The following is a 20578-nucleotide window of genomic DNA, read 5'->3' as shown; positions in this document are numbered from 1 at the left end:
TATGGCATCATCAACAGACCTATCTGAGCGGTAAGCGAACTGAAGAGGGTCAAGGGAGTCTGGGACAGTGCAGTTTACAGTATATAAGACAACACTAGTCTTTCCAGGCGACATCACCATTGAAGCGAGTGTCACTTGGTGGTAGTTGCTCAAACAAGTTCTTTGTCTCATCGGACAGTGGCACAATTGTGATTTCCTTGAATGACTCTGGTACAGCTGACAGGGACAAAGCGAGGTTAAAAATGTCTGCATGGTCTAGCTGGTCTGCACAGGTTTTAAGAACACGAGGGGAGACACCACATGGGCCAGCTGGTTAATGGGTTTTCACTCTCTTTAAGGTTTTACGCACCTCATGTTTAGACAGCTGTAACACAAAGTCTCCTGGTTCACTGGGAGCCCTGATAGCAGCTCGGTGTTCTGAGCCTCATAGCAGGAGTAGAAGATGTTTAGCTCATCTAGTAGCCAAATACCATTGGTGCTGCCTTTATACAGATGCAGCCATTCAAAGTGCGCATTACAGACACGTACCGCAGGTGGCGTCGCACAGTGTGACGCAAGATGACGTGTGGCACCGCAGTACGTGATTGGTTGACCAACAGGGGCACTCGTGGTCCGTTGGTCTGTCGTAGAAAGACTTACAGTAAACGTCTTTGCTGTGCCCGTTGTAGATATTGAATTTTACCACTGAAGGGAAATCTTAGTAGCTGAGCATAAAAAGAATAGGAGCATACTGTAACGCGTGTGGAGGCCATAAACGATATTAATTTTGGAACATAAACATACAATATATGGCTGGTCTCGGTACTTTAAAGAAAACATACCCACCAGTATTCCATTTCTCCCTAAACATTGTAAGCTTCGAAGTCTTTAACTAACGTGATACCGGAGTCAACAAGCATACTTTTAGAATTTGATTAATAGGGAATAGAATATGGAATCGCGTATCTAAAGAAATTAATAACGGTATGATTATATCCGTGTACTGCGACAGGGCTGTGTAGGGCTGTTTCGCCTCTCACTTCATGCAACTGTACCAGGAAGAGGATTTCTTTCTATTCGAAACGTGTATTTTAAAAGTTTAAGAAGTAAAAACCTTACAGCGTACACAGATTTCTAAACTGATCAGGATCGTTATCTTTGTCTTATGCATAATAATGTTCACCGCTCTGTCCAGCAAATTAATAATAAACTTTATTTTTTATAGCGTTTTAAACGAATAAGTAATTAGATTGCTCATAAACCTAATCACTTGCTTTTTCTTTTTATTTAGGCTCAGATTTCAACTATAGATCGTATTATTAATAACCATAATAACAACCAACCAACAAAAACAACCATATAAACATAATACCAACCAAAAACATAGATAACGACCACAATACAAAATCAAATATATCAAACCATTATACTCTCGCAAATTCCTCCAATTATCATAATCCCGCCCCTTATGCAAAACCAAACCCTCCTCCCATCCCAGTTTATCCTGTTTATCATAAACAAAATCCACCTCAATTTTCAACATAAAGCCTTACTGCTTGCTGGGTTTTTGAGGGGGGGTGTCTTTCGCTGGAAATCCCGCCTGCTTCTACTTTACGAGTACAACCCCCTCTCTGCAGGAGTGCTGGCTGTGACGAATTAAACCGGTTTCACAAGTATTGTAGGAAGTACAGTGTTAACTGGTAGCTGGGCACCTCAATTAAGTCGCTTTAACATGCTAATGCATTGGTGTATCACTTTATTTTTTAACAAACATTTCTTTGAAAAAATGAAACGTTTCCCTTGGTCGGAGATTAAATAAAACCTCACTCGCACCAAACAAATTTATATTTCTAAATATCACAACATGATCGAATTTAAGTCTTTTAATAACAGTGAATAGTCACCTATGCGTTACGAAATAAACATTTATATTGATTTGAATCGCGTTTTGATTTAAATCGTAAACGCGTGTTTAAATATATGTGTTTAAAGGCGATATATATGTGTATAAAAGCGCTGATTCTTATGGAGTGTGTTCCACCGGGGATTCAAAAAATTTATTTTTTTTAATCTCGTATCTAAGGGAAATTGCAGTATAACTTTGTTCATGCACAAACAGTGGCATGTTACATTATAATTTGGTGTCTCCTCTTGCCAGAAAGCTCTAAATTGCATTTTGAGTTTTTGACTTTTTCTAAATTGCAACCCATAAATAAAGCTGATAAAGCTTAGACTAACTGTATTCTAAACTGTATTACAACAGCACATTGGACAATTCAACGTAAATTGCAAAAATGCACTTGGAATCTGTCCAAGCCCTCCTACGAAAATTATTTAAACTGCGACACTGATCATTCATCTCTAAATAAACTTTATTTTATATAGCGTTTTAAGCGAATAGGTAATTAGATTGCTCATAAACCTAATCGCTTTTTCTACATAAACACAGCGTGATTGCTCTCTGAAAATGCTTTTCCTTCATATTTAGGCTCAGATTTCAACTATAGATCGCATTATTATAAACTTTCTTGGAAAAATGTATTTTATGTAAACCATGTTTGCTATTAATTCATTTAGGGCTAAAATACGTTCATTGTCTTCCAATCGAGTCGAGTTGACATTGGAAGCTTGCCACTCCCGGACTGTTACACCAATGCATTAGCATGTTAAAGCGACTTAATTGAGGTGCCCAGCTACCAGTTAGCCCAGCTACGTGTGTGTGTGTGTGTGTGTGTGTGTGTGTGTGTGGGCTCCCTGTGTACGTGTGTGTGTGTCTGTGTACGTGTGTGTGTGTGGGCTCCCTGTGTACGTGTGTGTTTCCTGCGTGTGTGTGTGTGGACTCCCTGTGTACGTGTGTGTGTGTGTGTGTGTGTGTGTGTGTGTGTGTGTGTGTGTGTGTGGCTCCCTGTGTACGTGTGTGTTCCCTGTGTGTGTGTGTGTGTGTGTGTGTGTGTGGGCTCCCTGTGTCCGTGTGTGTTTCCTGCGTGTGTGTGTGTGTGTGTGTGTGTGTGGGCTCCCTGTGTACGTGTGTGTTCCCTGTGTGTGTGTGTGTGTGTGGGCTCTCTGTGTACGTGTGTGTTTCCTGCGTGTGTGTGTGTGTGTCTGTGTACGTGTGTGTGGGGGCTCCCTGTGTACGTGTGTGTTTCCTGCGTGTGTGTGTGGGCTCCCTGTGTACGTGTGTGTGTGTGTGTGTGTGTGTGTGTGGCTCCCTGTGTACGTGTGTGTTCCCTGTGTGTGTGTGTGTGGGCTCCCTGTGTACGTGTGTGTTCCCTGTGTGTGTATGTGTGTGTGTGTGTGTGCTCCCTGTGTACATGTGTGTGTGTGTGTGTGTGTGTACGTGTGTGTTTCCTGCCACATTACATTCTGTTTGAATCGGCGGTAGCAGCTCGTAGTCTGAACGCGTCACTGAATTATTCCAGTCTTTTCGCTCGTGTTTCTCTGGTAATGGGGTGGGGTTGGGGGGGTCTGATCACCTCAATCCGCCGCTGTGTGCGGTCCATTCTGCACAGCGGGAATCCAGCGGGTTGTACAGCGGCACCGGGAACGTCGGGCTTCAGTGAAACAGAGGACGCCTGAGCGTTGATGCGACAGTGAAGTCCGTTGGCCTTACTGTCCAGCGGCTGCACTTCTGCCAGCAGGATGCTGGGGGCCGGCGGGCGCCGACGCGCCGCGACTCCTACCCCTCCCCCTCCTGCGCTCGTGTCCCCGTTTGCTCACTGCTCCAGAAGCCAGAGCCGTGTGCTTCCGGATCCACTGCGTCAGATTCAGTCAGATCCGAAGCTCTAAACCTTGCCGGTGGTGGGTGATGGTCCCACGCGGAGCTTTTTGCACGGAAAATGAGACACGACACAAAAACAAGCAACATCAGCGAGAGAGTCGCACACAAGATGGCACCATCTTGTTTAATGTGCGCCAGAATACTGTGTGTCAAAACTGCGTCCAAGATTTCATGGGAAAACTAGGGGGGTATTTATGGTAAAAATTTCCCCAACTTAGCTTGTGTATTTTTCTACTTTCTTTAATATAAACTTATTATGGCAACTTTCTTTGAAAACAGAAACAGAATTGCCAGTGTACCGAAGGTATTTTTTGAGGGCACAGAACCTGGAAATAAAATAATGGTAACTGGGGCCACGTCAGCATCTAGGATTAACAGAAACTCAGAAAGGCCAGATCACACTGAGCTCAAACAGGACCCCACGTCCGACTAGCCCGGGAACATGGGCTCTGATTGGCCTTCAATTAGAAACCGGCTTTCAATTAGACAGCCAGTTAGACAAGGACACAGGGAAATGATTCAAAATATCTGAAATATCGTCCAAATCAGGGGAGTTTAAGTTTTGGTAATTCAGCACAAACTTGACTATTTCAAGGTATTCAAACATTTCAAACAACATCTCAACACGTTGGCCACAAATAAGCCTGAAACTGTGAAGTCCTACTGTGTGTCTGAAGGCTGTGTCATATACCTCCGTGTGAAAGCTACCAGCCCAGTAAGGAGAAGTCTCGTGATGTGTGATAAATGAATAATGTGGGCCCGAAGGCACTTGGGTGGAGGGTTCCAAAAATGATGAAAAACAAATTCTTCGTTTGAGATGTCAAAGAGAAAAACTTTCTGTCAAAGGAGTCGTTAGATCACATTCCTGTAAGGACAAACTGCATCTACGCCTACCTCACAGACTACCAGGAGACCATGTTCATATACAAACCCAAATAATTGATTTAATTCTATTCCACAAAATCCAAAAAAGTGTATTCAAGCTCAAACTGCAGTAGAGTGCTGAAAAGTGCTACCACAGTCAGACTGTGTTAAAATCACAGTGCAGTGCAGCAGAGACCAGAGAGATTATGCTTAAAGCAGTAAAGCTCAGAAAAGATCAGTGTAAATGCACAGCACAGTTAAGCCTGGTTGGACTGCAATAAAAGCACAGTACATTGTAGTAAAGCCCAGTAAAATTATGGTAAAAGCAGAGTGCAGGGAGTGACGTCCAGTGGGAACATGGTAACACACAGTACAGTGCAGTAAAGCACAGTTCAGTTAAGCGCAGTGATAAAAACACTGTGCAGTAATGTATATGGGGCTTATACTAAAATGAGAGCAAATGGAAGTAAATAATCTCTCTCACACTGTGTTTCCTGTCGTGTTGTGTGTATTACTGAGGGATTGTCTATGATCTCTATTCTCTCTCACTGTCTCCTATTCTGTTGTGTGTTTATTACTGAGGGATTGTCTATGATCTCTTCTCTCTCTCACTCTGTCTCCTATCCTGTTGTGTGTTTATTACTGATTGTTTCTTTGTTATAAATTCACTGAGCTGCAGTATTACTGAACTGAGACAGAGGAGGACAGAGAGGAAGAAAGAGGTGCAGAGAGAGAGGGGAAGAGAGAGAGAACAGAGGAGGGAGGGAGAGAGGGAGGGACAGGAGGCTTGTCTCTCCAGGTGTGTATATCAGAGCAGGAGACAGACACAGGGAGAGAGGAGAGAAAGGAGAAGCTGGAGACAGGACACTGACACACTAGCAGTCATGGCGGTGGGCATCAGTCTCTGCGTGTTGGTGGCTCTGGTCCTGACAGTGAGAGGTAGGTGGTGTCTGTCTGGCCAGTGGCTGACCTGTGTCTCTCAGTGCTCTGACGAACTCTACTGTCCTCATTTATCAGCACAGTTTATCCACTAGAGAGCTGAGTAACTAAAGTGCCTTGAAAATAGAGCAAAACAAGAGATTAGTTAATGAGTCTGTGTCCAGTAACAAAAGTTTTTATAAAAAATATTAAAGGATTTTCTTGAAATTCACAAAAGATAACCAAGATGAAATACTAAAGCTTGTGACTCAATTTTCCTGCTCCTTGCCAGGTTTCTGTTAAAGGCTTTCACAGTGTACAAGCACAGGGAACCCCTTTTAATGATGTTAAGCAGGGACCAGGAGGATGTATATTTTTCCAGAGACTCAAGTGTGATAAACAGTATTTCTCTATAACAATCAGAAAGAGAGTGAAAGTAATAGAAACCAGGACGAGGAAACATAAGATTACATTCGCATACTTTTATGTTTTTCTATGTGTCATTTCTATAATGACCCTTTAAGTCAATTTAATTCAAAATATTTAATTTAGCTTTGAAGGAGAGAAGATAAACAGCAAACAGTGGAACACATTGTACGGTACATTTCAAATAAAACTGGTTAAAAAAAACATGGCCACAAAAGGTCCTTAAAATGATTTGGCAAGTAACAGAGTTCCTATGTAAGGATCAAGTCCTACATTATAGAATAAGGTATTAATGCGTTCATTTGATATTTAATAAAAATCTATCCAATGGAGATAATATTGATGCAACTTCTTTACACTATTTTTTGAGTCTGATGGCTTCTAAAACACGGTAAAGTTTTCTTCTACCTGTCTTGCACTGTGGACAGCGAAAACATCTTCCTACAGGCAAAAGTTCAAAAGACTGCTGAAGAATACGAGATATAATTGCGCTGAAAAGGTCATTGAAAAGTTTCAGAAAAGCTCAGACTTTCCAAGTTAACAATGAACGAGAGACTGAGCGTGTGAGAGAGGGAGATTTTGTGTGCATGAGAGAGAGTGAGTGATGAGCAACATTTGTAAGCAGAACTCTTATTTACACAAATCTGTAATTTTCATAATGTTCACGTGCAGTTTATCTCATGCACAAAGATGAAAGCAACACACAGCAAGATACTTTTAAATTAAACTTTTATGTACAGTATAATTTTATTATTATTTTTGTACTATATATTTTGTATAATATAGTTTGATATATTTTATATTATTACATAAAGTTACTTTAAACACTGTAGATATGATAAGGACATTTACAGTAATACTGTAAACAGTATTTGATTAAATTATTATACAGTAAACAGTAGTTTGAGTACTAGCTCTGATATGAGGGTACAAGGACTAAAGAAAAATATTTACAATACTGTTGGATTTATAAAATAATTTTCTTTCTTTTTAAAGGGAACAGGAAGTGTGTGCCTCATCAGGCACAGCACTTACAGATGCAGCCATTCAAAGTGCGCGGTACAGACACGTACCGCAGGTAATTGGCTACGGCCTCGCGCATCGTGACGCAAGATGACGCAGGGTACTGACAGGGGCACTCGTGGTCCGTTGGTCTGTCGTAGAAAGATTTACAGTAAAAACGTCTTTGCTGTGCCCGTTGTAGATATTGAATTTTACCACTGAAGGGAAATCTTAGTAGCTGAGCATAAAAAGAATAGGAGCATACTGTAACGCGTGTGAAGGCCATAAACGATATTAATTTTGGAACATAAACATACAGTATATAGCTGGTCTTCGTACATTAAAGAAAAAATACACACCAGTATTCCATTTCTCCCTAAACATTTTAAGGATCGAAGTCTTTAACTAAAGAGATACCGGAGTCAACAAGCATACTTTTAGAATTTGATTAAAAGAGAATATAATATGGAATCACGTATCTAACGAAATTAATAACGATATAATTATATTCATGTACCGCAACACAAGAATAGTACACGCTGTACATTGTCTGTCGATAATGTTTCTGTAGTGCTTTTTCAGGCATCAGCATGTGACCGCGCTGGTGGCGCTGTGGGTTAGGTTCCTGATTCCCATGTCACATGGTCTGTGATCGAATCCCACTGGAACTATGACTTTTTTTTTTAACAAACATTTCTTTGAAAAAATGAAACGTTTCCCTTGGTCAGAGATTAAATAAAACCTCACTCGCACCAAACAAATTTATATTTCTAAATATCACAACATGATCGGATTTAAGTCTTTTTAATAACAATGAATAGTCACCTATGCGTTACAAAATAAACATTTATATTGATTTGAATCGTGTTTTGATTTAAATCGTAAAAGCGTGTTTAAATATATGTTTAAAGGCGATATATAAAAGCGCTGATTCTTATGGAATGTGTTCCGCTGGGGATTCAAAAAATTTATTTTTTTTAATCGCGTATCTAAGGAAAATAGCAGTATAACTTTGTTCATGCACATAATTATACAGTATCTCATTTTGTATTTCTATAAAAAAAAATCGTTTGCCCAGCCACTATTGTTGTTATTGTTTTTATCCTGTAAAGCGCTTTGAGGAGCACAGCTTTCTCACCACTTAGATTACTTTTTGACACCATCCTTACACAAAGCAGAAACTGATTGTATTTTCCGATGACATACAAGTGCAAAGATTACAGATTTTAATCGTCTTTTTTCTGAACCAGGGAAAATCTGATCATGTTTCTCTATAACAATAATAAAAAACTTTATTTTACATATCACCTTTAAAAGTGGCATCTCAAAACAATACAGTAGATGTAAACCACAGATTACAAGGTAAATACCCTTAATCGTTTAATAAATTTAATCGTCTTTTTTCTGAACTGGTTTCACAGCGAAAGACACCTCCCCCCCCCCTCAAAAACCCAGTAACTACAGTACTAGTTAAGAAAGGCTGGGCTCCTCAATGAAATCGCTTTACCATGCTAATACGTTGGTGTAACAGTCCGGGCGTGGCAAGCTTCTAATGTCAACCCGACTACGGCGAAAGGAACCCTTCTTTCATTGGAAGACAATGAACATATTCTAGCCCTGAATGAATTAATAGCAAACATGGTTTACATAAAATACATTTTTCCAAGAAAGTTTAGCCTTTGTCACTAATGAAACCACTAAATAAAGACATAAATATAAAAATCTTAAGATTTTTAAAATACATGACTTTGCTAAAATTTATTTGAAAATAAAAACGATTACAAACGCCAGGGGAGAGAGAGAACAGGGGAGGGATGTTGGTTTTGCATAAGGGGCGGGGCTATGGAAATGAGGTCTGTTTGGGAATGTGTAGTTACATGTTCTGGCTGTTTGTGAATTATCGTTGTTGAGTATGGAGTCTTGAGGTATTGATTTTGTGTAATGCTTTATGTTGAAAATTGAGGTGGATTTTGTTTATGATAAAGAGGATAAACTGGGATGGGAGGAGGGTTTGGTTTTGCATAAGGGGCGGGATTATGATAATTGGAGGAATTTGCGAGAGTATAATGGTTTGATATATTTGATTTTGTATTGTGGTTGTTATCTATGTTTTTGGTTGGTATTATGTTTATATGGTTGTTTTTGTTGGTTGGTTGTTATTATGGTTATTAATAATACGATCTATAGTTGAAATCTGAGCCTAAATAAAAAGAAAAAGCAAGTGATTAGGTTTATGAGCAATCTAATTACTTATTTGTTTAAAACGCTATATAAAATAAAGTTTATTATTAATTTGCTGGACAGAGCGGTAAACATTATTATGCATAAGACAAAGATAACGATCCTGATCAGTTTAGAAATCTGTGTACGCTGTAAGGTTTTTACTTCTTAAACTTTTAAAATACACGTTTCGAATAGAAAGAAATCCTCTTCCTGGTACAGTCGCATGAAGAGAGAGGCGAAACAGCCCTACACAGCCCTGTCGCAGTACACGAATATAATCATATCGTTATTAAATTCTTTAGATAAGCGATTCCATATTATATTAGCAGAAAAGCTTAAAACTACCACTTTTTCACACGCTATTTCACATGTTAGTTAAATACTTCGATGCTTAAAATGTTTAGGGAGAAATGGAATACCGGTGTGTATTTTTCCTTTAAAGTACCGATTCCTGGAATCTGACTGGCTGACACCCTTCTGAAGTGGTTCCATAAGATCTGTTATAGGGAAAAGAAAGCGTTGATAAAAAAGCCTGGATTCCCATGTATCTCAGAGAGCGAGTGATCAGAAAAAGGAACAGCTGTTATACCCAGGTTTTACGCTCTCTCTCTGTTGAATGAATGAAAGCATTTTATTAAAAACGCGTTTGCGTTTGTCTGGGTATTTACCTTGTAATCTGTGGTTTACATCTACTGTATTGTTTTGAGATGCCACTTTTAAAGGTGATATGTAAGATAAAGTTTTTTATTATTGTTATAGAGAAACATAATCAGATTTTCCCTGGTTCAGAAAAAAGACGATTAAAATCTGTAATCTTTCCACTTGTATGTCATCGGACATTAACGAGTACAACCCCCTCTCTGCCGGAGTGCTGGCTGTGACGAATTAAACCGGTTTCACAGGTATTTTCAAAGTAGGAAGTACAGTGTTAACTAGTAGCTAGGCTCCTCAATGAAATCGCTTTAACATGCTAATGCGTTGGTGTAACAGTCAGGGCGTGGCAAGCTTCTAATGTGAACTCGACTCGATTGGAAGACAATGAACGTATTTTAGCCCTAAATGAATTAATAGCAAACATGGTTTACATAAAAGACATTTTTCCAAGAAAGTTTATAATAATACAATCTATAGTTGAAATCTGAGCCTAAATATAAAGGAAAAGCATTTTCAGAGAGCAATCACGCTGTGTTTATGTAGAAAAAGCGATTAGGTTTATGAGCAATCTAATTACCTATTCGCTTAAAACGCTATATAAAATAAAGTTTATTTAAAGATGAATGATAAGTGTCGCAGTTTAAATAATTTTCGTAGTAGGGCTTGGACAGATTCCAAGTGCATTTTTGCAATTTACGTTGCATTGTCCAATGTGCTGTTGTAATACAGTTTAGAATACAGTAAGTCTAAACTGTATCAGCTTTATTTATGGGTTGCAATTTAGAAAAAGTCAAAAACCGCACTCAAAATGCAATTTAGAGCTTTCTGGCAAGAGGAGACACCCAAATTATAATGTAACGTGCCACTGTTTGTGCATGAACAAAGTTATACTGCAATTTTCCTTAGATACGCGATTAAAAAAAATAAATTTTTTGAATCCCCGGCGGAACACACTCCATAAGAATCAGCGCTTTTATACAGTATATCGCCTTTAAACACATATATTTAAACACGATTTAAATCAAAACGATTTAAATCAAAACGCGATTCAAATCAATATAAATGTTTATTTTGTAATGCATAGGTGACTATTCATTGTTATTAAAAAGACTTAAATTCAATCATGTTGTGATATTTAGAAATATAAATTTGTTTGGTGCGAGTGAGGTTTTATTTAATCTCTGACCAAGGGAAACGTTTCATTTTTTCAAAGAAATGTTTGTTAAAAAATAAAGTCATAGTTCCATGGGATTCAATCACAGACCATGTGACATGGGAGTCAGGAAACTAACCCACAGCGCCACCAGCGCGGTCACATGCTGAGGGCTGAAAAAGCACTACAGAAACATTATCGACAGACAATGTACAGATTTGATAAAGCTATAAAATAATGTAATTAGGCACAGAACAAGTTTACAGCACAGTACAATAATAAATGCTGACCATGACTTTAGAAGCATAAATTACCTTACACTCAATTTAAACACAAGCTGTCTTTAGCCCTCTAAGCTGGTTCATACAGAAATGTAAAGAACCAGGCTCAGAACACACAGCTTCATTAGCGAATACATATGCAGGACAACGAGAGAAGACGTTTTACAGTGGATGGATTTTTAGAAACATCCAATCAGTGACATCACTGAAGTCAACTCCTAGGTACTGAAACTGTCGTGTGGATAGTTTCACAAGAATCAGACAAAGGTTTAAGCATCGCTTGTTCTAGATAAAACTGCAAAAAAAAAACAACAACCCATAATGTACTTCTTTGCGGCTCTGTTTGCCCAAATCATATATTCACAACGTTAAATTAGAAAATAATATTACGTAACCAAAATCCGCAATATGGAAACAGAACCTGTGTAATTGTTGACAGATGATGTACTCGTAACATTTTTACAAGACGAACTACAACATTTAAAAAATGACTTGTATGTACTTGATATCTCTAATCAATCCACTGCACTGCATTAAAACAAAACGAAAACTAGAACGCCCTGGGCATACCGTTTCGCGCTTCTTATCAGTTGCTCAAAAGTAATTTGACCGTATGAAATGCATAATATAAACCTAGAAACATATACGTGAGCAGTATTTACGTAGTATCGGTGTCAAGACATACCTCTCAAATACTGTAAATCAAGTTAAAAATATCTTAAGACCGATTCTGGTCATAATGAAACCATGTTTCGTGTATGTTTTCTTTAAAGTACCGAGACCAGCCATATACTGTATGTTTATGTTCCAAAATTAATATCGTTTATGGCCTTCACACGCGTTGCAGTATGCTCCTATTCTTTTTATGCTCAGGCACTAAGATTTCCCTTCAGTGGTAAAATTCCATATAAATATTCAATACTTAAACGGGCACAGTTAAGACATTAAATATACATATACATACTGTATACAGTACAGTTTGCATACGGTAATATGTTTATGTTCCTAAATCAATCTCTTTTATGAGCATGTGAAAGGCATGGTGAATCACTGTACTTTGCATGATTGGAAACAAATGCGTGATTGCGAAATGCTGTGGTGTTACTTTTACAAAGACGGTCAATGAAAAAAAGAATGTGGACCAGGGCAATACTTTGAGTTTACAGCTTGTCCAAGGTCATTCATTATTAATACCATTAGTAATATCTTCGTTAAAGACTTTGATGGCCACAGCTCAAACATGAGAGGTTGAGCTTTATTAGCTCCACCTTGCGGAAATTCCGGATACTATTATTTTGCTTGTCGTATTATAGGAGAATTTACGGTAACTAGCGGTATTTACCGGTAGCTTGCGGTAGACTGCGTACAGTGTACCGCAAAATAATGCGGTATCGCCCGCGCATTTTGAATGGCTGCATCTGTAGTTTTTATTTCAGCGCATGAGCCTTGTAAAACCACCAGGAGGAGCTAATAAAGCTTAACCTCTCATGTACAGCATTTGAGCTGTCACCAGAAAAAACTGTGGAGGGATCTTTTTCAAATTAAGAATTTAAGTTGTATACTCTTTGAACTTTTAATCATTTTAAACTGTGAATTACAGCATGTTAATCATTAAAAATTAAAAAGTCTGTATATTTTATAAAAGCAAGATTGCTCAGTTGGACAAAAGTACACAACCTTCCACCTTCGTATTTTAATAATGCAGAAATATTTTATGCATCAAAGTCTTTATGGAAGATATTACTGATAGTATTAATAATGAATGACCTTGGGCTATAAGCTCAAAGTATTACCATATTGTAACCGTCTGCATTAGTTTAACTGTTGCAACACGAAAATACTTTATGTTTTCATTGACAAAAAGTAACACCACAGCATATCGTTGATCCGATCACGTTTTCGTTTCCAATCATACAAAGTAAGTGTTGAGAATCTCCGATTCACCATGCTTTTCACATGCTCATAAACGATATTAATTTAGGAACAAAAACATATTATGCAAACTATATATGGCTGGTATTGGTAGTTTAAATAAAAAATACACACCAGTATTCCATTTCTCCCTAAACATTTTAAGCATCAAAGTCTTGCATTCAGTTACATACTGTGGTTGTTTTGGAAAAGTTTTTAGGTGTTCTTTCTGACTATATTAAGTTTATATACTTCGTAAAAAGTTATAATGTTTTAACCTTTTCTGCGTGTATGCTTGTTATCGCAGTAAACAAAAGCATACTTTTTAGAATTTGATTAATAGGGAATATAATATGGTATCGGATATCTAAAAAATTAATAACAATATAATTATATTCATATACTGTAGCTCAAATTATCGCGTAGTACACTTTCTTTGGATATGTCTGCTTCAGTTTCACTCCTCCCCATGTGATTATTTCTCTGGCGTAATTAATCTAAATTAATCTCGTTTATGACCTTCAGACATGTTATGCTCCTCTTCTTTTTATGCTCAGCTACTAAAATTTATCTTTAGTTGTAAAATTCCATATAAATATTCAATATTAAGCGGATTAAAACATGCACAGTAAAGAGATTAAATGATTAAATCATTTCACTAACAACCAATGCACCACGAGTGCCCCTGTCAGTCTTTTTTTCCAGCCAATCACATACCGCAATATGCCGCGGTGGATCGTGTGTAGTTGCGTGTGGCACAGGGTTGTACCGTGCATTTTGAATGGCTGCATCTGTAAATGATCAATTTAGAAAATGACACACGTCACACATCTCAAATGGGCAATTTTGGACGTTGCATTTTTGTCTCTATTGTAATCTAATGAACATTCTTGTATTCATAAAACGTGTTAGATTTTTGTTAAATATTGCATATTTTAGTACATAAAAAATGAAAGAATTGTGGAGAAAATCTGTATTTTTAGTTTAACACATTTTTTCAGCATTTATTTCAGATTTCCCCAAAATCATCGTCAACCCTGTTACTTAAAATAAAATCCCCTAACATACATATAATGACGGTGTGATCCAAAACATGAGATATCATATCTTATTAGGATGTGAAAGCAGTCTTCTAGTTAAACCCCTGATGTTCCCTTGCTCTAGTTTATATTTAAAAATGTTTGGCTGGATAGTATTGTGGTGTTCTGGAAGCAAGATGCCCCAGGTGCCTGAGCACGTCACCCTGAAGCCTTCAAAATTGCAGCTGCATTTTCCCCTTTCCCTTCCTCTATCAATAGGGGTCTCCTTTCCACTTTTCCTGCAATCTCCAAACCCCAAGCTCAGCAGCTGGCTCTGTTACACTCTCTCTTCACTTTGCTACTTTCCTTCCCTTACCTGAGTGAGTGAGTGAGCATGCCTCTGTACTCAAATGGGGCAATAAACTGGTAAGCTGCAGTTCCAGTCTCCTGCCTCTCTTCTTACACCACCGCCCATGCAGAGGGAAACTGGGGGGGTGGGGGGGCACTTCATACAGTATTCTTTAATGCTACTTAAAATAAGTAAAAATGCATATTAGATTGATTATAAAATCAATAACATTATCATGAATCTCATCATTTCCTTGTTCCCTACTCAAAACGCTGCTAGAGGAGCCTTTATCATTTCTCTTTACCGACCCAGAAACTGGTTATTCTTTTCACTTTGAGAAACAGTCCCTGCTGTCGGGGGATTCTGACATTTGGAATGGAAAATTAATCAAGATTCAATATCGAGAATTGCAATCTAACAAAATCTAAGCCGGCAAACATCTTACGTTTTTTTTTCTGCATGGGTCTGCACAGAAACAAATGTAATGAAACTTCACCTAAATCAACATAGCAGCTGCATATTTTTTCGTTGTGAAAAATGTAAAGACCGAACTTGTTTCATTCATACTGTGCACCAAACCATATCACTGCTAAAACACACATGCATGACGTGCAATATGAGGTGATAAACAGTAGAATGCAATTATAATCACCACTGTATCAAAAGTTGGAAAAGGATTCAAATTCAAACACAAGTTTGAGAGGGGATCTGCAGTCCCAATTTCTCAGACTGTGTCACGGTTCCACCTGTCCCAAGGAGACGCCACCATGAATAAGACTCAGCTTCCGTTAATCAATGCTAACTGGCTCCTAATTACCACTAACAGCACCACCTGGGCTGACTATCCTATCCCACACTATTTAGGTCCTGCTTACCTGCTCCAGTTTGCTTGGCATCAAATCTATGAGTGGAGCTTTCCCTCTCTTATGTCAGCCCAGCGTGTCTTACCTTGTTCTTCCTGATCTCCTGGCTTTGTGACCAGTTCGCCTTCTTAGACTCGGGCTTCGGATTTGACTTCTTGGATAAGTACACCCGGCTTTCTACTTCTCTCCTAGGAATTCTGACATCATGTTCACTTCATTACAGACTGGTCATTAAGTCTTAAAGTGACAGAATAAATCCCATTGAGGCCATAGGGAAATCTCACAACTTTCAGATGAAGCACAGAATCGTGAACCTGGTGAAAGTACTGTAAGTTGCCATGTTGTTGCAAACCTGTGGTCTCGCCACAAGCAAGAGTTTGTGTGAATTGCAATGTGAAGTGGCCCTTCCTGCTCACTAGTCTATGTAATGACTGTGATGGACACAATAAGTGCAGCAGACATTTCACTGAAGAAATGTTCCATGCAGAGTTAACAAGTAAAATCTTGTCTGGAAGTCAAGAGCAATATTTCTATTGGATTAAGAGATTTATTCACAATCCTGCTTGTTTACAGTGTCATAGTCGCAACATGTCGCAGGCCGTTTTGTTGCCTCGTTCTGAATCTCAGAACATGGCGCTGCGCAGACCTGGAAATTTCTTTTATTTTGGGATCAAAATTTGAGGTTTTAGAGGTTATTGTGTACATTTTAATTTCATTGTGGTTCAAAATTCACTTATCAATGCTGATACTTTCTAACTCTGAAATATAAAAATAATGTTTCAGTTCCTCCTTAAAACTATCAAACTAGAAGTTATTAACCCTGTTTCACAGCAACATGTGAGTTTAGGCAGGATGCGCCCAGTGGATGTTGTTCAGGTAATGCACCCAGAGGAAGAGTGGGGTAACAGTGGTGTTTGTCACACCAACATAGGAGCATGCACCACTGAGCATAAACTGGCTGAGCTAAATAAGAAAGGTAGTCTCTAGGGGAACACGCACTGGGGAAGAGGGAGCCCCCTCTCTGTGGGGAACGAGGTCTCCCTGTGAGGAAATACTGATCAATAATCTGAGAGGGGGACAGTTTGGCTCAAAGCCAGGGGACTCATTGCTCAATTTCAGAATTGTGTGCATCACTGTGATTGCTGAAGACCTGTAGGCTATAACACATACATCTGTTTTAAATACATTTTCTATTTTTTGATCGTGTTGAGTGTGCAGCTGAAATTTTTTTTTTACAGATGCTACTGTGAAATGAAAGACCTCTGTTTTAGAGATTTTGTATATGGGAGATTGACAGCTCACTCTCAGTATCTCTCTCTCTCTCTCTCTCTCTCTCTGGTGTATCTCTCCAGCCTGTGGCCAGGCGCCCCTGAGTCCCAGTGTCCTGCAGGGAGACTCTGCCCAGGAGGGGTCCTGGCCCTGGCAGGCCAGCCTGCTCGTCATGGGACGATACTGGTGTGGAGGCTCACTGATCAACAGCAACTGGGTGCTGACCTCTGCAGCTTGCTTTCGCTGGTAGGGGAGCAGAAGACATCTCCTCTGTATTAACCAATAGATATTGACAATGTAACAAATGGAACTGCTTCCATTCCTCTTGGGTTCTGTTGTTGAGTTTCATGAATAGGGGCTGAGATATTGTCTTTACATGCTGTTACACAGAAGAAGAGTCAGTGTAAAACTGCCAACTCTGAAGTCAGACTATTACAGATGTTGTATCCCTGAAACAACAAGCAAAGCACAGCTGAAAGCTGAAGAAACAGCACTGCTGGCTTTGGCCCAGACACTGAGGGGAAACGCTGACTACAGCAGGCCGTACTACACTGAAGAATAATGAAACACCAGAGAGTCTGCACTGTGCAGGTCTCTTGTCCTTTGACACCGATGATCAATTCAATTCAATTCAAGGTGCTTTATTAGCATGACCGATGGGTACAATCAGTGTTGCCAAAGCAAATAAAAATGATAAAATTAACATGGAACAAAACAAAAATAAAAGTAAAATAAAATCTACAGACATATTACAGACATTTAAAACAAAGACATATTATAAAATATTTACATATACTGTAGGCAGATGGAGCATTATTGGGAGACAGACTCACTGTTCCTCAGGCTGTGACAGGAGATCACATACTGGGCTGCTAGTTCAGCTGAGTTCCCTCCTCCCTCTCCCAGTAGGATTGGGACCCATTGTGGTTCTGGCAGGTGTGGGAACTCTGGGATTAGATTTCTGAGTTTAGGGAAGAATGTTTCGCTAATCCCAGAGTATCTGTCACAGTGCAGTAGGAAGTGCACCTCTGTCTCTATTTCTCCCCGCTGGCAGTGGGAGCACAGCCTGTCCTCTCTGGGCAGCCAGGTCTGTCTGTGTCCAGTTTCTATGGCCAGGCTGTGGTCACTGAGCCTGTACTTCGTCAGGGTCTGTTTCTGTTTGTTATTTTTTATTTTGGTCAAATATTCAGCTAGTGTGTATTGTCTGTTTAGGGTTCTGTAGCATTCCAGTTTATGTTGTGTTTGTGTGTGTGTGTCCCAGTGTGTGAGATATTGCTGTTTGATCTGTGCTGTGATGTGCTTGAGTCTGGGTTGTGGTGCTCTAGCAGTGCTGTCCTGAGGCTGGTTGTGTGTGTTGTGTGTGTTGTGCTGTGATGTGGTTGAGTCTGGGTTGTGGTGCTCTAGCAGTGCTGTCCTGAGGCTGGTTGTGTGTTGTGTGTGTTGTGCTGTGATGTGGTTGAGTCTGGGTTGTGGTGCTCTAGCAGTGCTGTCCTGAGGCTGGTTAGTGTTGGTGTGGCTCAGGTCGGTGAGCCTCAGGACCAGCTGGCTCAGGGGGCTCTGTTTTGGGCTCAGCTCTTGGCTCAGCAGGGCTTTGTGGTGGTAGGAATTTTGGTCGCTGTTTTTTAGGTGTAGCCAATACTTCAATATTCTTTTCTGTATGTTTATCAATAGTGGGTACTGGCCTAATTCGGCCCTGCACCCGTTGTTAGGTGTTTTTCTCTGCACATAGAGGATGTTTCTACAGCTCTCCATGTGCAGAGTTTCTGTGGGGTGTTTGTCCCATTGAGTGTAATCCTGGTCTGTGAGGGGATCCCACACTTCACTGCCGTATAGGGCAATGGGTTGGATTACACTTTGAAATATTTGGAGCCAGATTCTTGTTGGTGGGTTGATGTTGAAGAGCCTCCTTCTTATTGCGTAGAAAGCCCTGAGTGCCTTCTCCCTCAGTGCCTTCACTGCCACTCTCTCTCTCTGCCTCTCTATCTCTATCTCTCTCCAGGAGCACTAGTGTTGCCAGTTACTGGACAGTGTACCTGGGCAGACAGACACAGCTGGGCTCGAATCCTCATGAAGTGTCCAGAGGGGTCCAGACGATCATTCTTTACCCCATCTCTGTTGATACTCTATACAATAACATTGCCCTGGTGAAGCTGAGCAGCCCTGTGAACTTCACTGACTACATCCAACCCATCTGTCTGGCCGATGTCAACAGCTCCTTCCACAGATGCACCAGCTGCTGGCTCACGGGCTGGGGCAACATGACTGATGGAGGTAGGTTAATCTAATTTTTGTATCTGTGCACATGTAGTTATAACACTTTGATTCATTGACTCCTGTCTCTCAAACCCAGAGATGAACCTCAGTTCAATCCCCTTCAGCAGCCCCTGTCTCTGACTCTGTCTCCTGTGGGCACTGATCTCTGCCAGCAGACAGGGGGTCAGAGGTGACACAAGTCACTCTTGTCGTCTGTCCCCTGGTCACTTCCCATCAGCTCCCACACAGCTCGCTGCTGCAGCACACTCTCACTCCACAGCTGTACCACTGGGTCCTTCAGGGCTCTACTGCAGGTCTCCACCTGTCCCTGTGTCACACACCTGTGAGCCCATGAGCCCATGGTCATCCTGCTGAGTGTCTGAGACCCTGAGGAGAGGCGGAGGTGTGGCTCTGAAGCAGGAGGAGTGAGACCTCAGGATCTCCACACTGTAGAGCTGCTGGAAGAGTCTGTCACTGACTGAGAGAAGGACACTGAGAATCTGTTTCTTTCAACAGCATCCCTGCCAGGGAACCAGACCCTACAGCAGGTCCAGCTGCCCATCATTGAGATCACAGACTGTGAGAATCAGACCAATACGTTTTATAATGATAGTTTGGTAACAAAAACAATGATCTGCACTGGAGAGACTCCGAAGAACAGCTCATGCACGGTATCTGAAGTAGATCTTTCTTCTCTACACATCTTATTGCTATTGCTGTTATTTAGGGGGAAGTGATGAAAATAAAACATAATAATGAGATATTGACACCAAAACGCTACACCAGCAAATGATAAAGAACAACTATTTGGGGATTTGTATGCATTTCACAACAAATCTATAATCTACAGTACAGCTTGATAACCAGACCCAAACTTTCAAAGTAAAACAATCTTTCTTCCAATAAATGATATGAAATATCGCACCATAAACATACAGTAACAGGTGTGTGAATTTGTAGAGTCCACCCCTTACAGAAATTCTGCCACTATTATATATATCACTAAAATCTGTAACAGGTTGGGAAGAAAACTCACTAAGCCTTGATTTTCCTCTTTGTTTACAAAGTGAATGGGAACTGATATCCCGATTATGACCAGACAACATTAAAACACTATTTAAACCCCTAGTTAATCATTATGCCCGTATAAACCCCTCTCTTTCAGTGCAGTGTTAATGTACTGTAGTGTCCAGTCAGTGTGTCTGTATTAACCCCTCTCTCTCTCTCAGTGCAGTGTTAATGTACTGGAGTGTCCAGTCAGTGTGTCTGTATTAACCCCTCTCTCTCTCAGTGCAGTGTTAATGTACTGGAGTGTCCAGTCAGTGTGTCTGTATTAACCCCTCTCTCTCTCAGTGCAGTGTTAATGTACTGGAGTCTCCAGTCAGTGTGTCTGTATTAACCCCTCTCTCTCAGTGCAGTGTTAATGTACTGTAGTGTCCAGTCACTGTGTCTGTATTAACCCCTCTCTCTCTCAGTGCAGTGTTAATGTACTGGAGTGTCTAGTCAGTGTGTCTGTATTAACCCCTCTCTCTCTCAGTGCAGTGTTAATGTACTGGAGTGTCCAGCCAGTGTGTCTGTATTAACCCCTCTCTCTCAGTGCAGTGTTCATGTACTGGAGTGTCCAGTCAGTGTGTCT

At 40.1% G+C, this 20578-nt stretch overlaps 2 protein-coding genes across 2 annotated transcripts in view; both read left to right on the top strand.

Annotated features, from left to right (window-relative positions):
• LOC148834004 (uncharacterized) overlaps positions 1-20578 on the top strand; it is a 51597-nt gene that overhangs the window by 25778 nt on the left and 5241 nt on the right. The window lies entirely within an intron of this gene.
• LOC148834005 (testisin-like) lies at positions 5506-20118 on the top strand. Its single transcript, XM_088917778.1, has 5 exons — positions 5506-5560; positions 16773-16935; positions 18698-18960; positions 19459-19521; positions 20108-20118. The coding sequence occupies exons 1-5, from the start codon at positions 5506-5508 to the stop codon at positions 20116-20118; spliced, it is 555 nt and encodes a 184-aa protein (XP_088773904.1).

The sequence above is a fragment of the Atractosteus spatula genome, chromosome 5, assembly GCF_055471065.1.
Source record: "Atractosteus spatula isolate fAtrSpa1 chromosome 5, fAtrSpa1.hap1, whole genome shotgun sequence".
Taxonomy (NCBI): domain Eukaryota; kingdom Metazoa; phylum Chordata; class Actinopteri; order Semionotiformes; family Lepisosteidae; genus Atractosteus; species Atractosteus spatula.
The sequence above is the reverse complement of the archived record's forward strand: the minus strand, read 5'-3'. Positions and strand labels throughout refer to the sequence as shown.

Coding starts and splice junctions, on each gene's coding strand:
- LOC148834005 (XM_088917778.1), top strand. CDS start 5,506: ATGGCGGTGGGCATCAGTCTCTGCGTGTTGGTGGCTCTGGTCCTGACA. Junction 5,561..16,772: donor TCTGGTCCTGACAGTGAGAG/GTAGGTGGTGTC, acceptor GTATCTCTCCAG/CCTGTGGCCAGGCGCCCCTG. Junction 16,936..18,697: donor TCTGCAGCTTGCTTTCGCTG/GTAGGGGAGCAG, acceptor CAGGAGCACTAG/TGTTGCCAGTTACTGGACAG.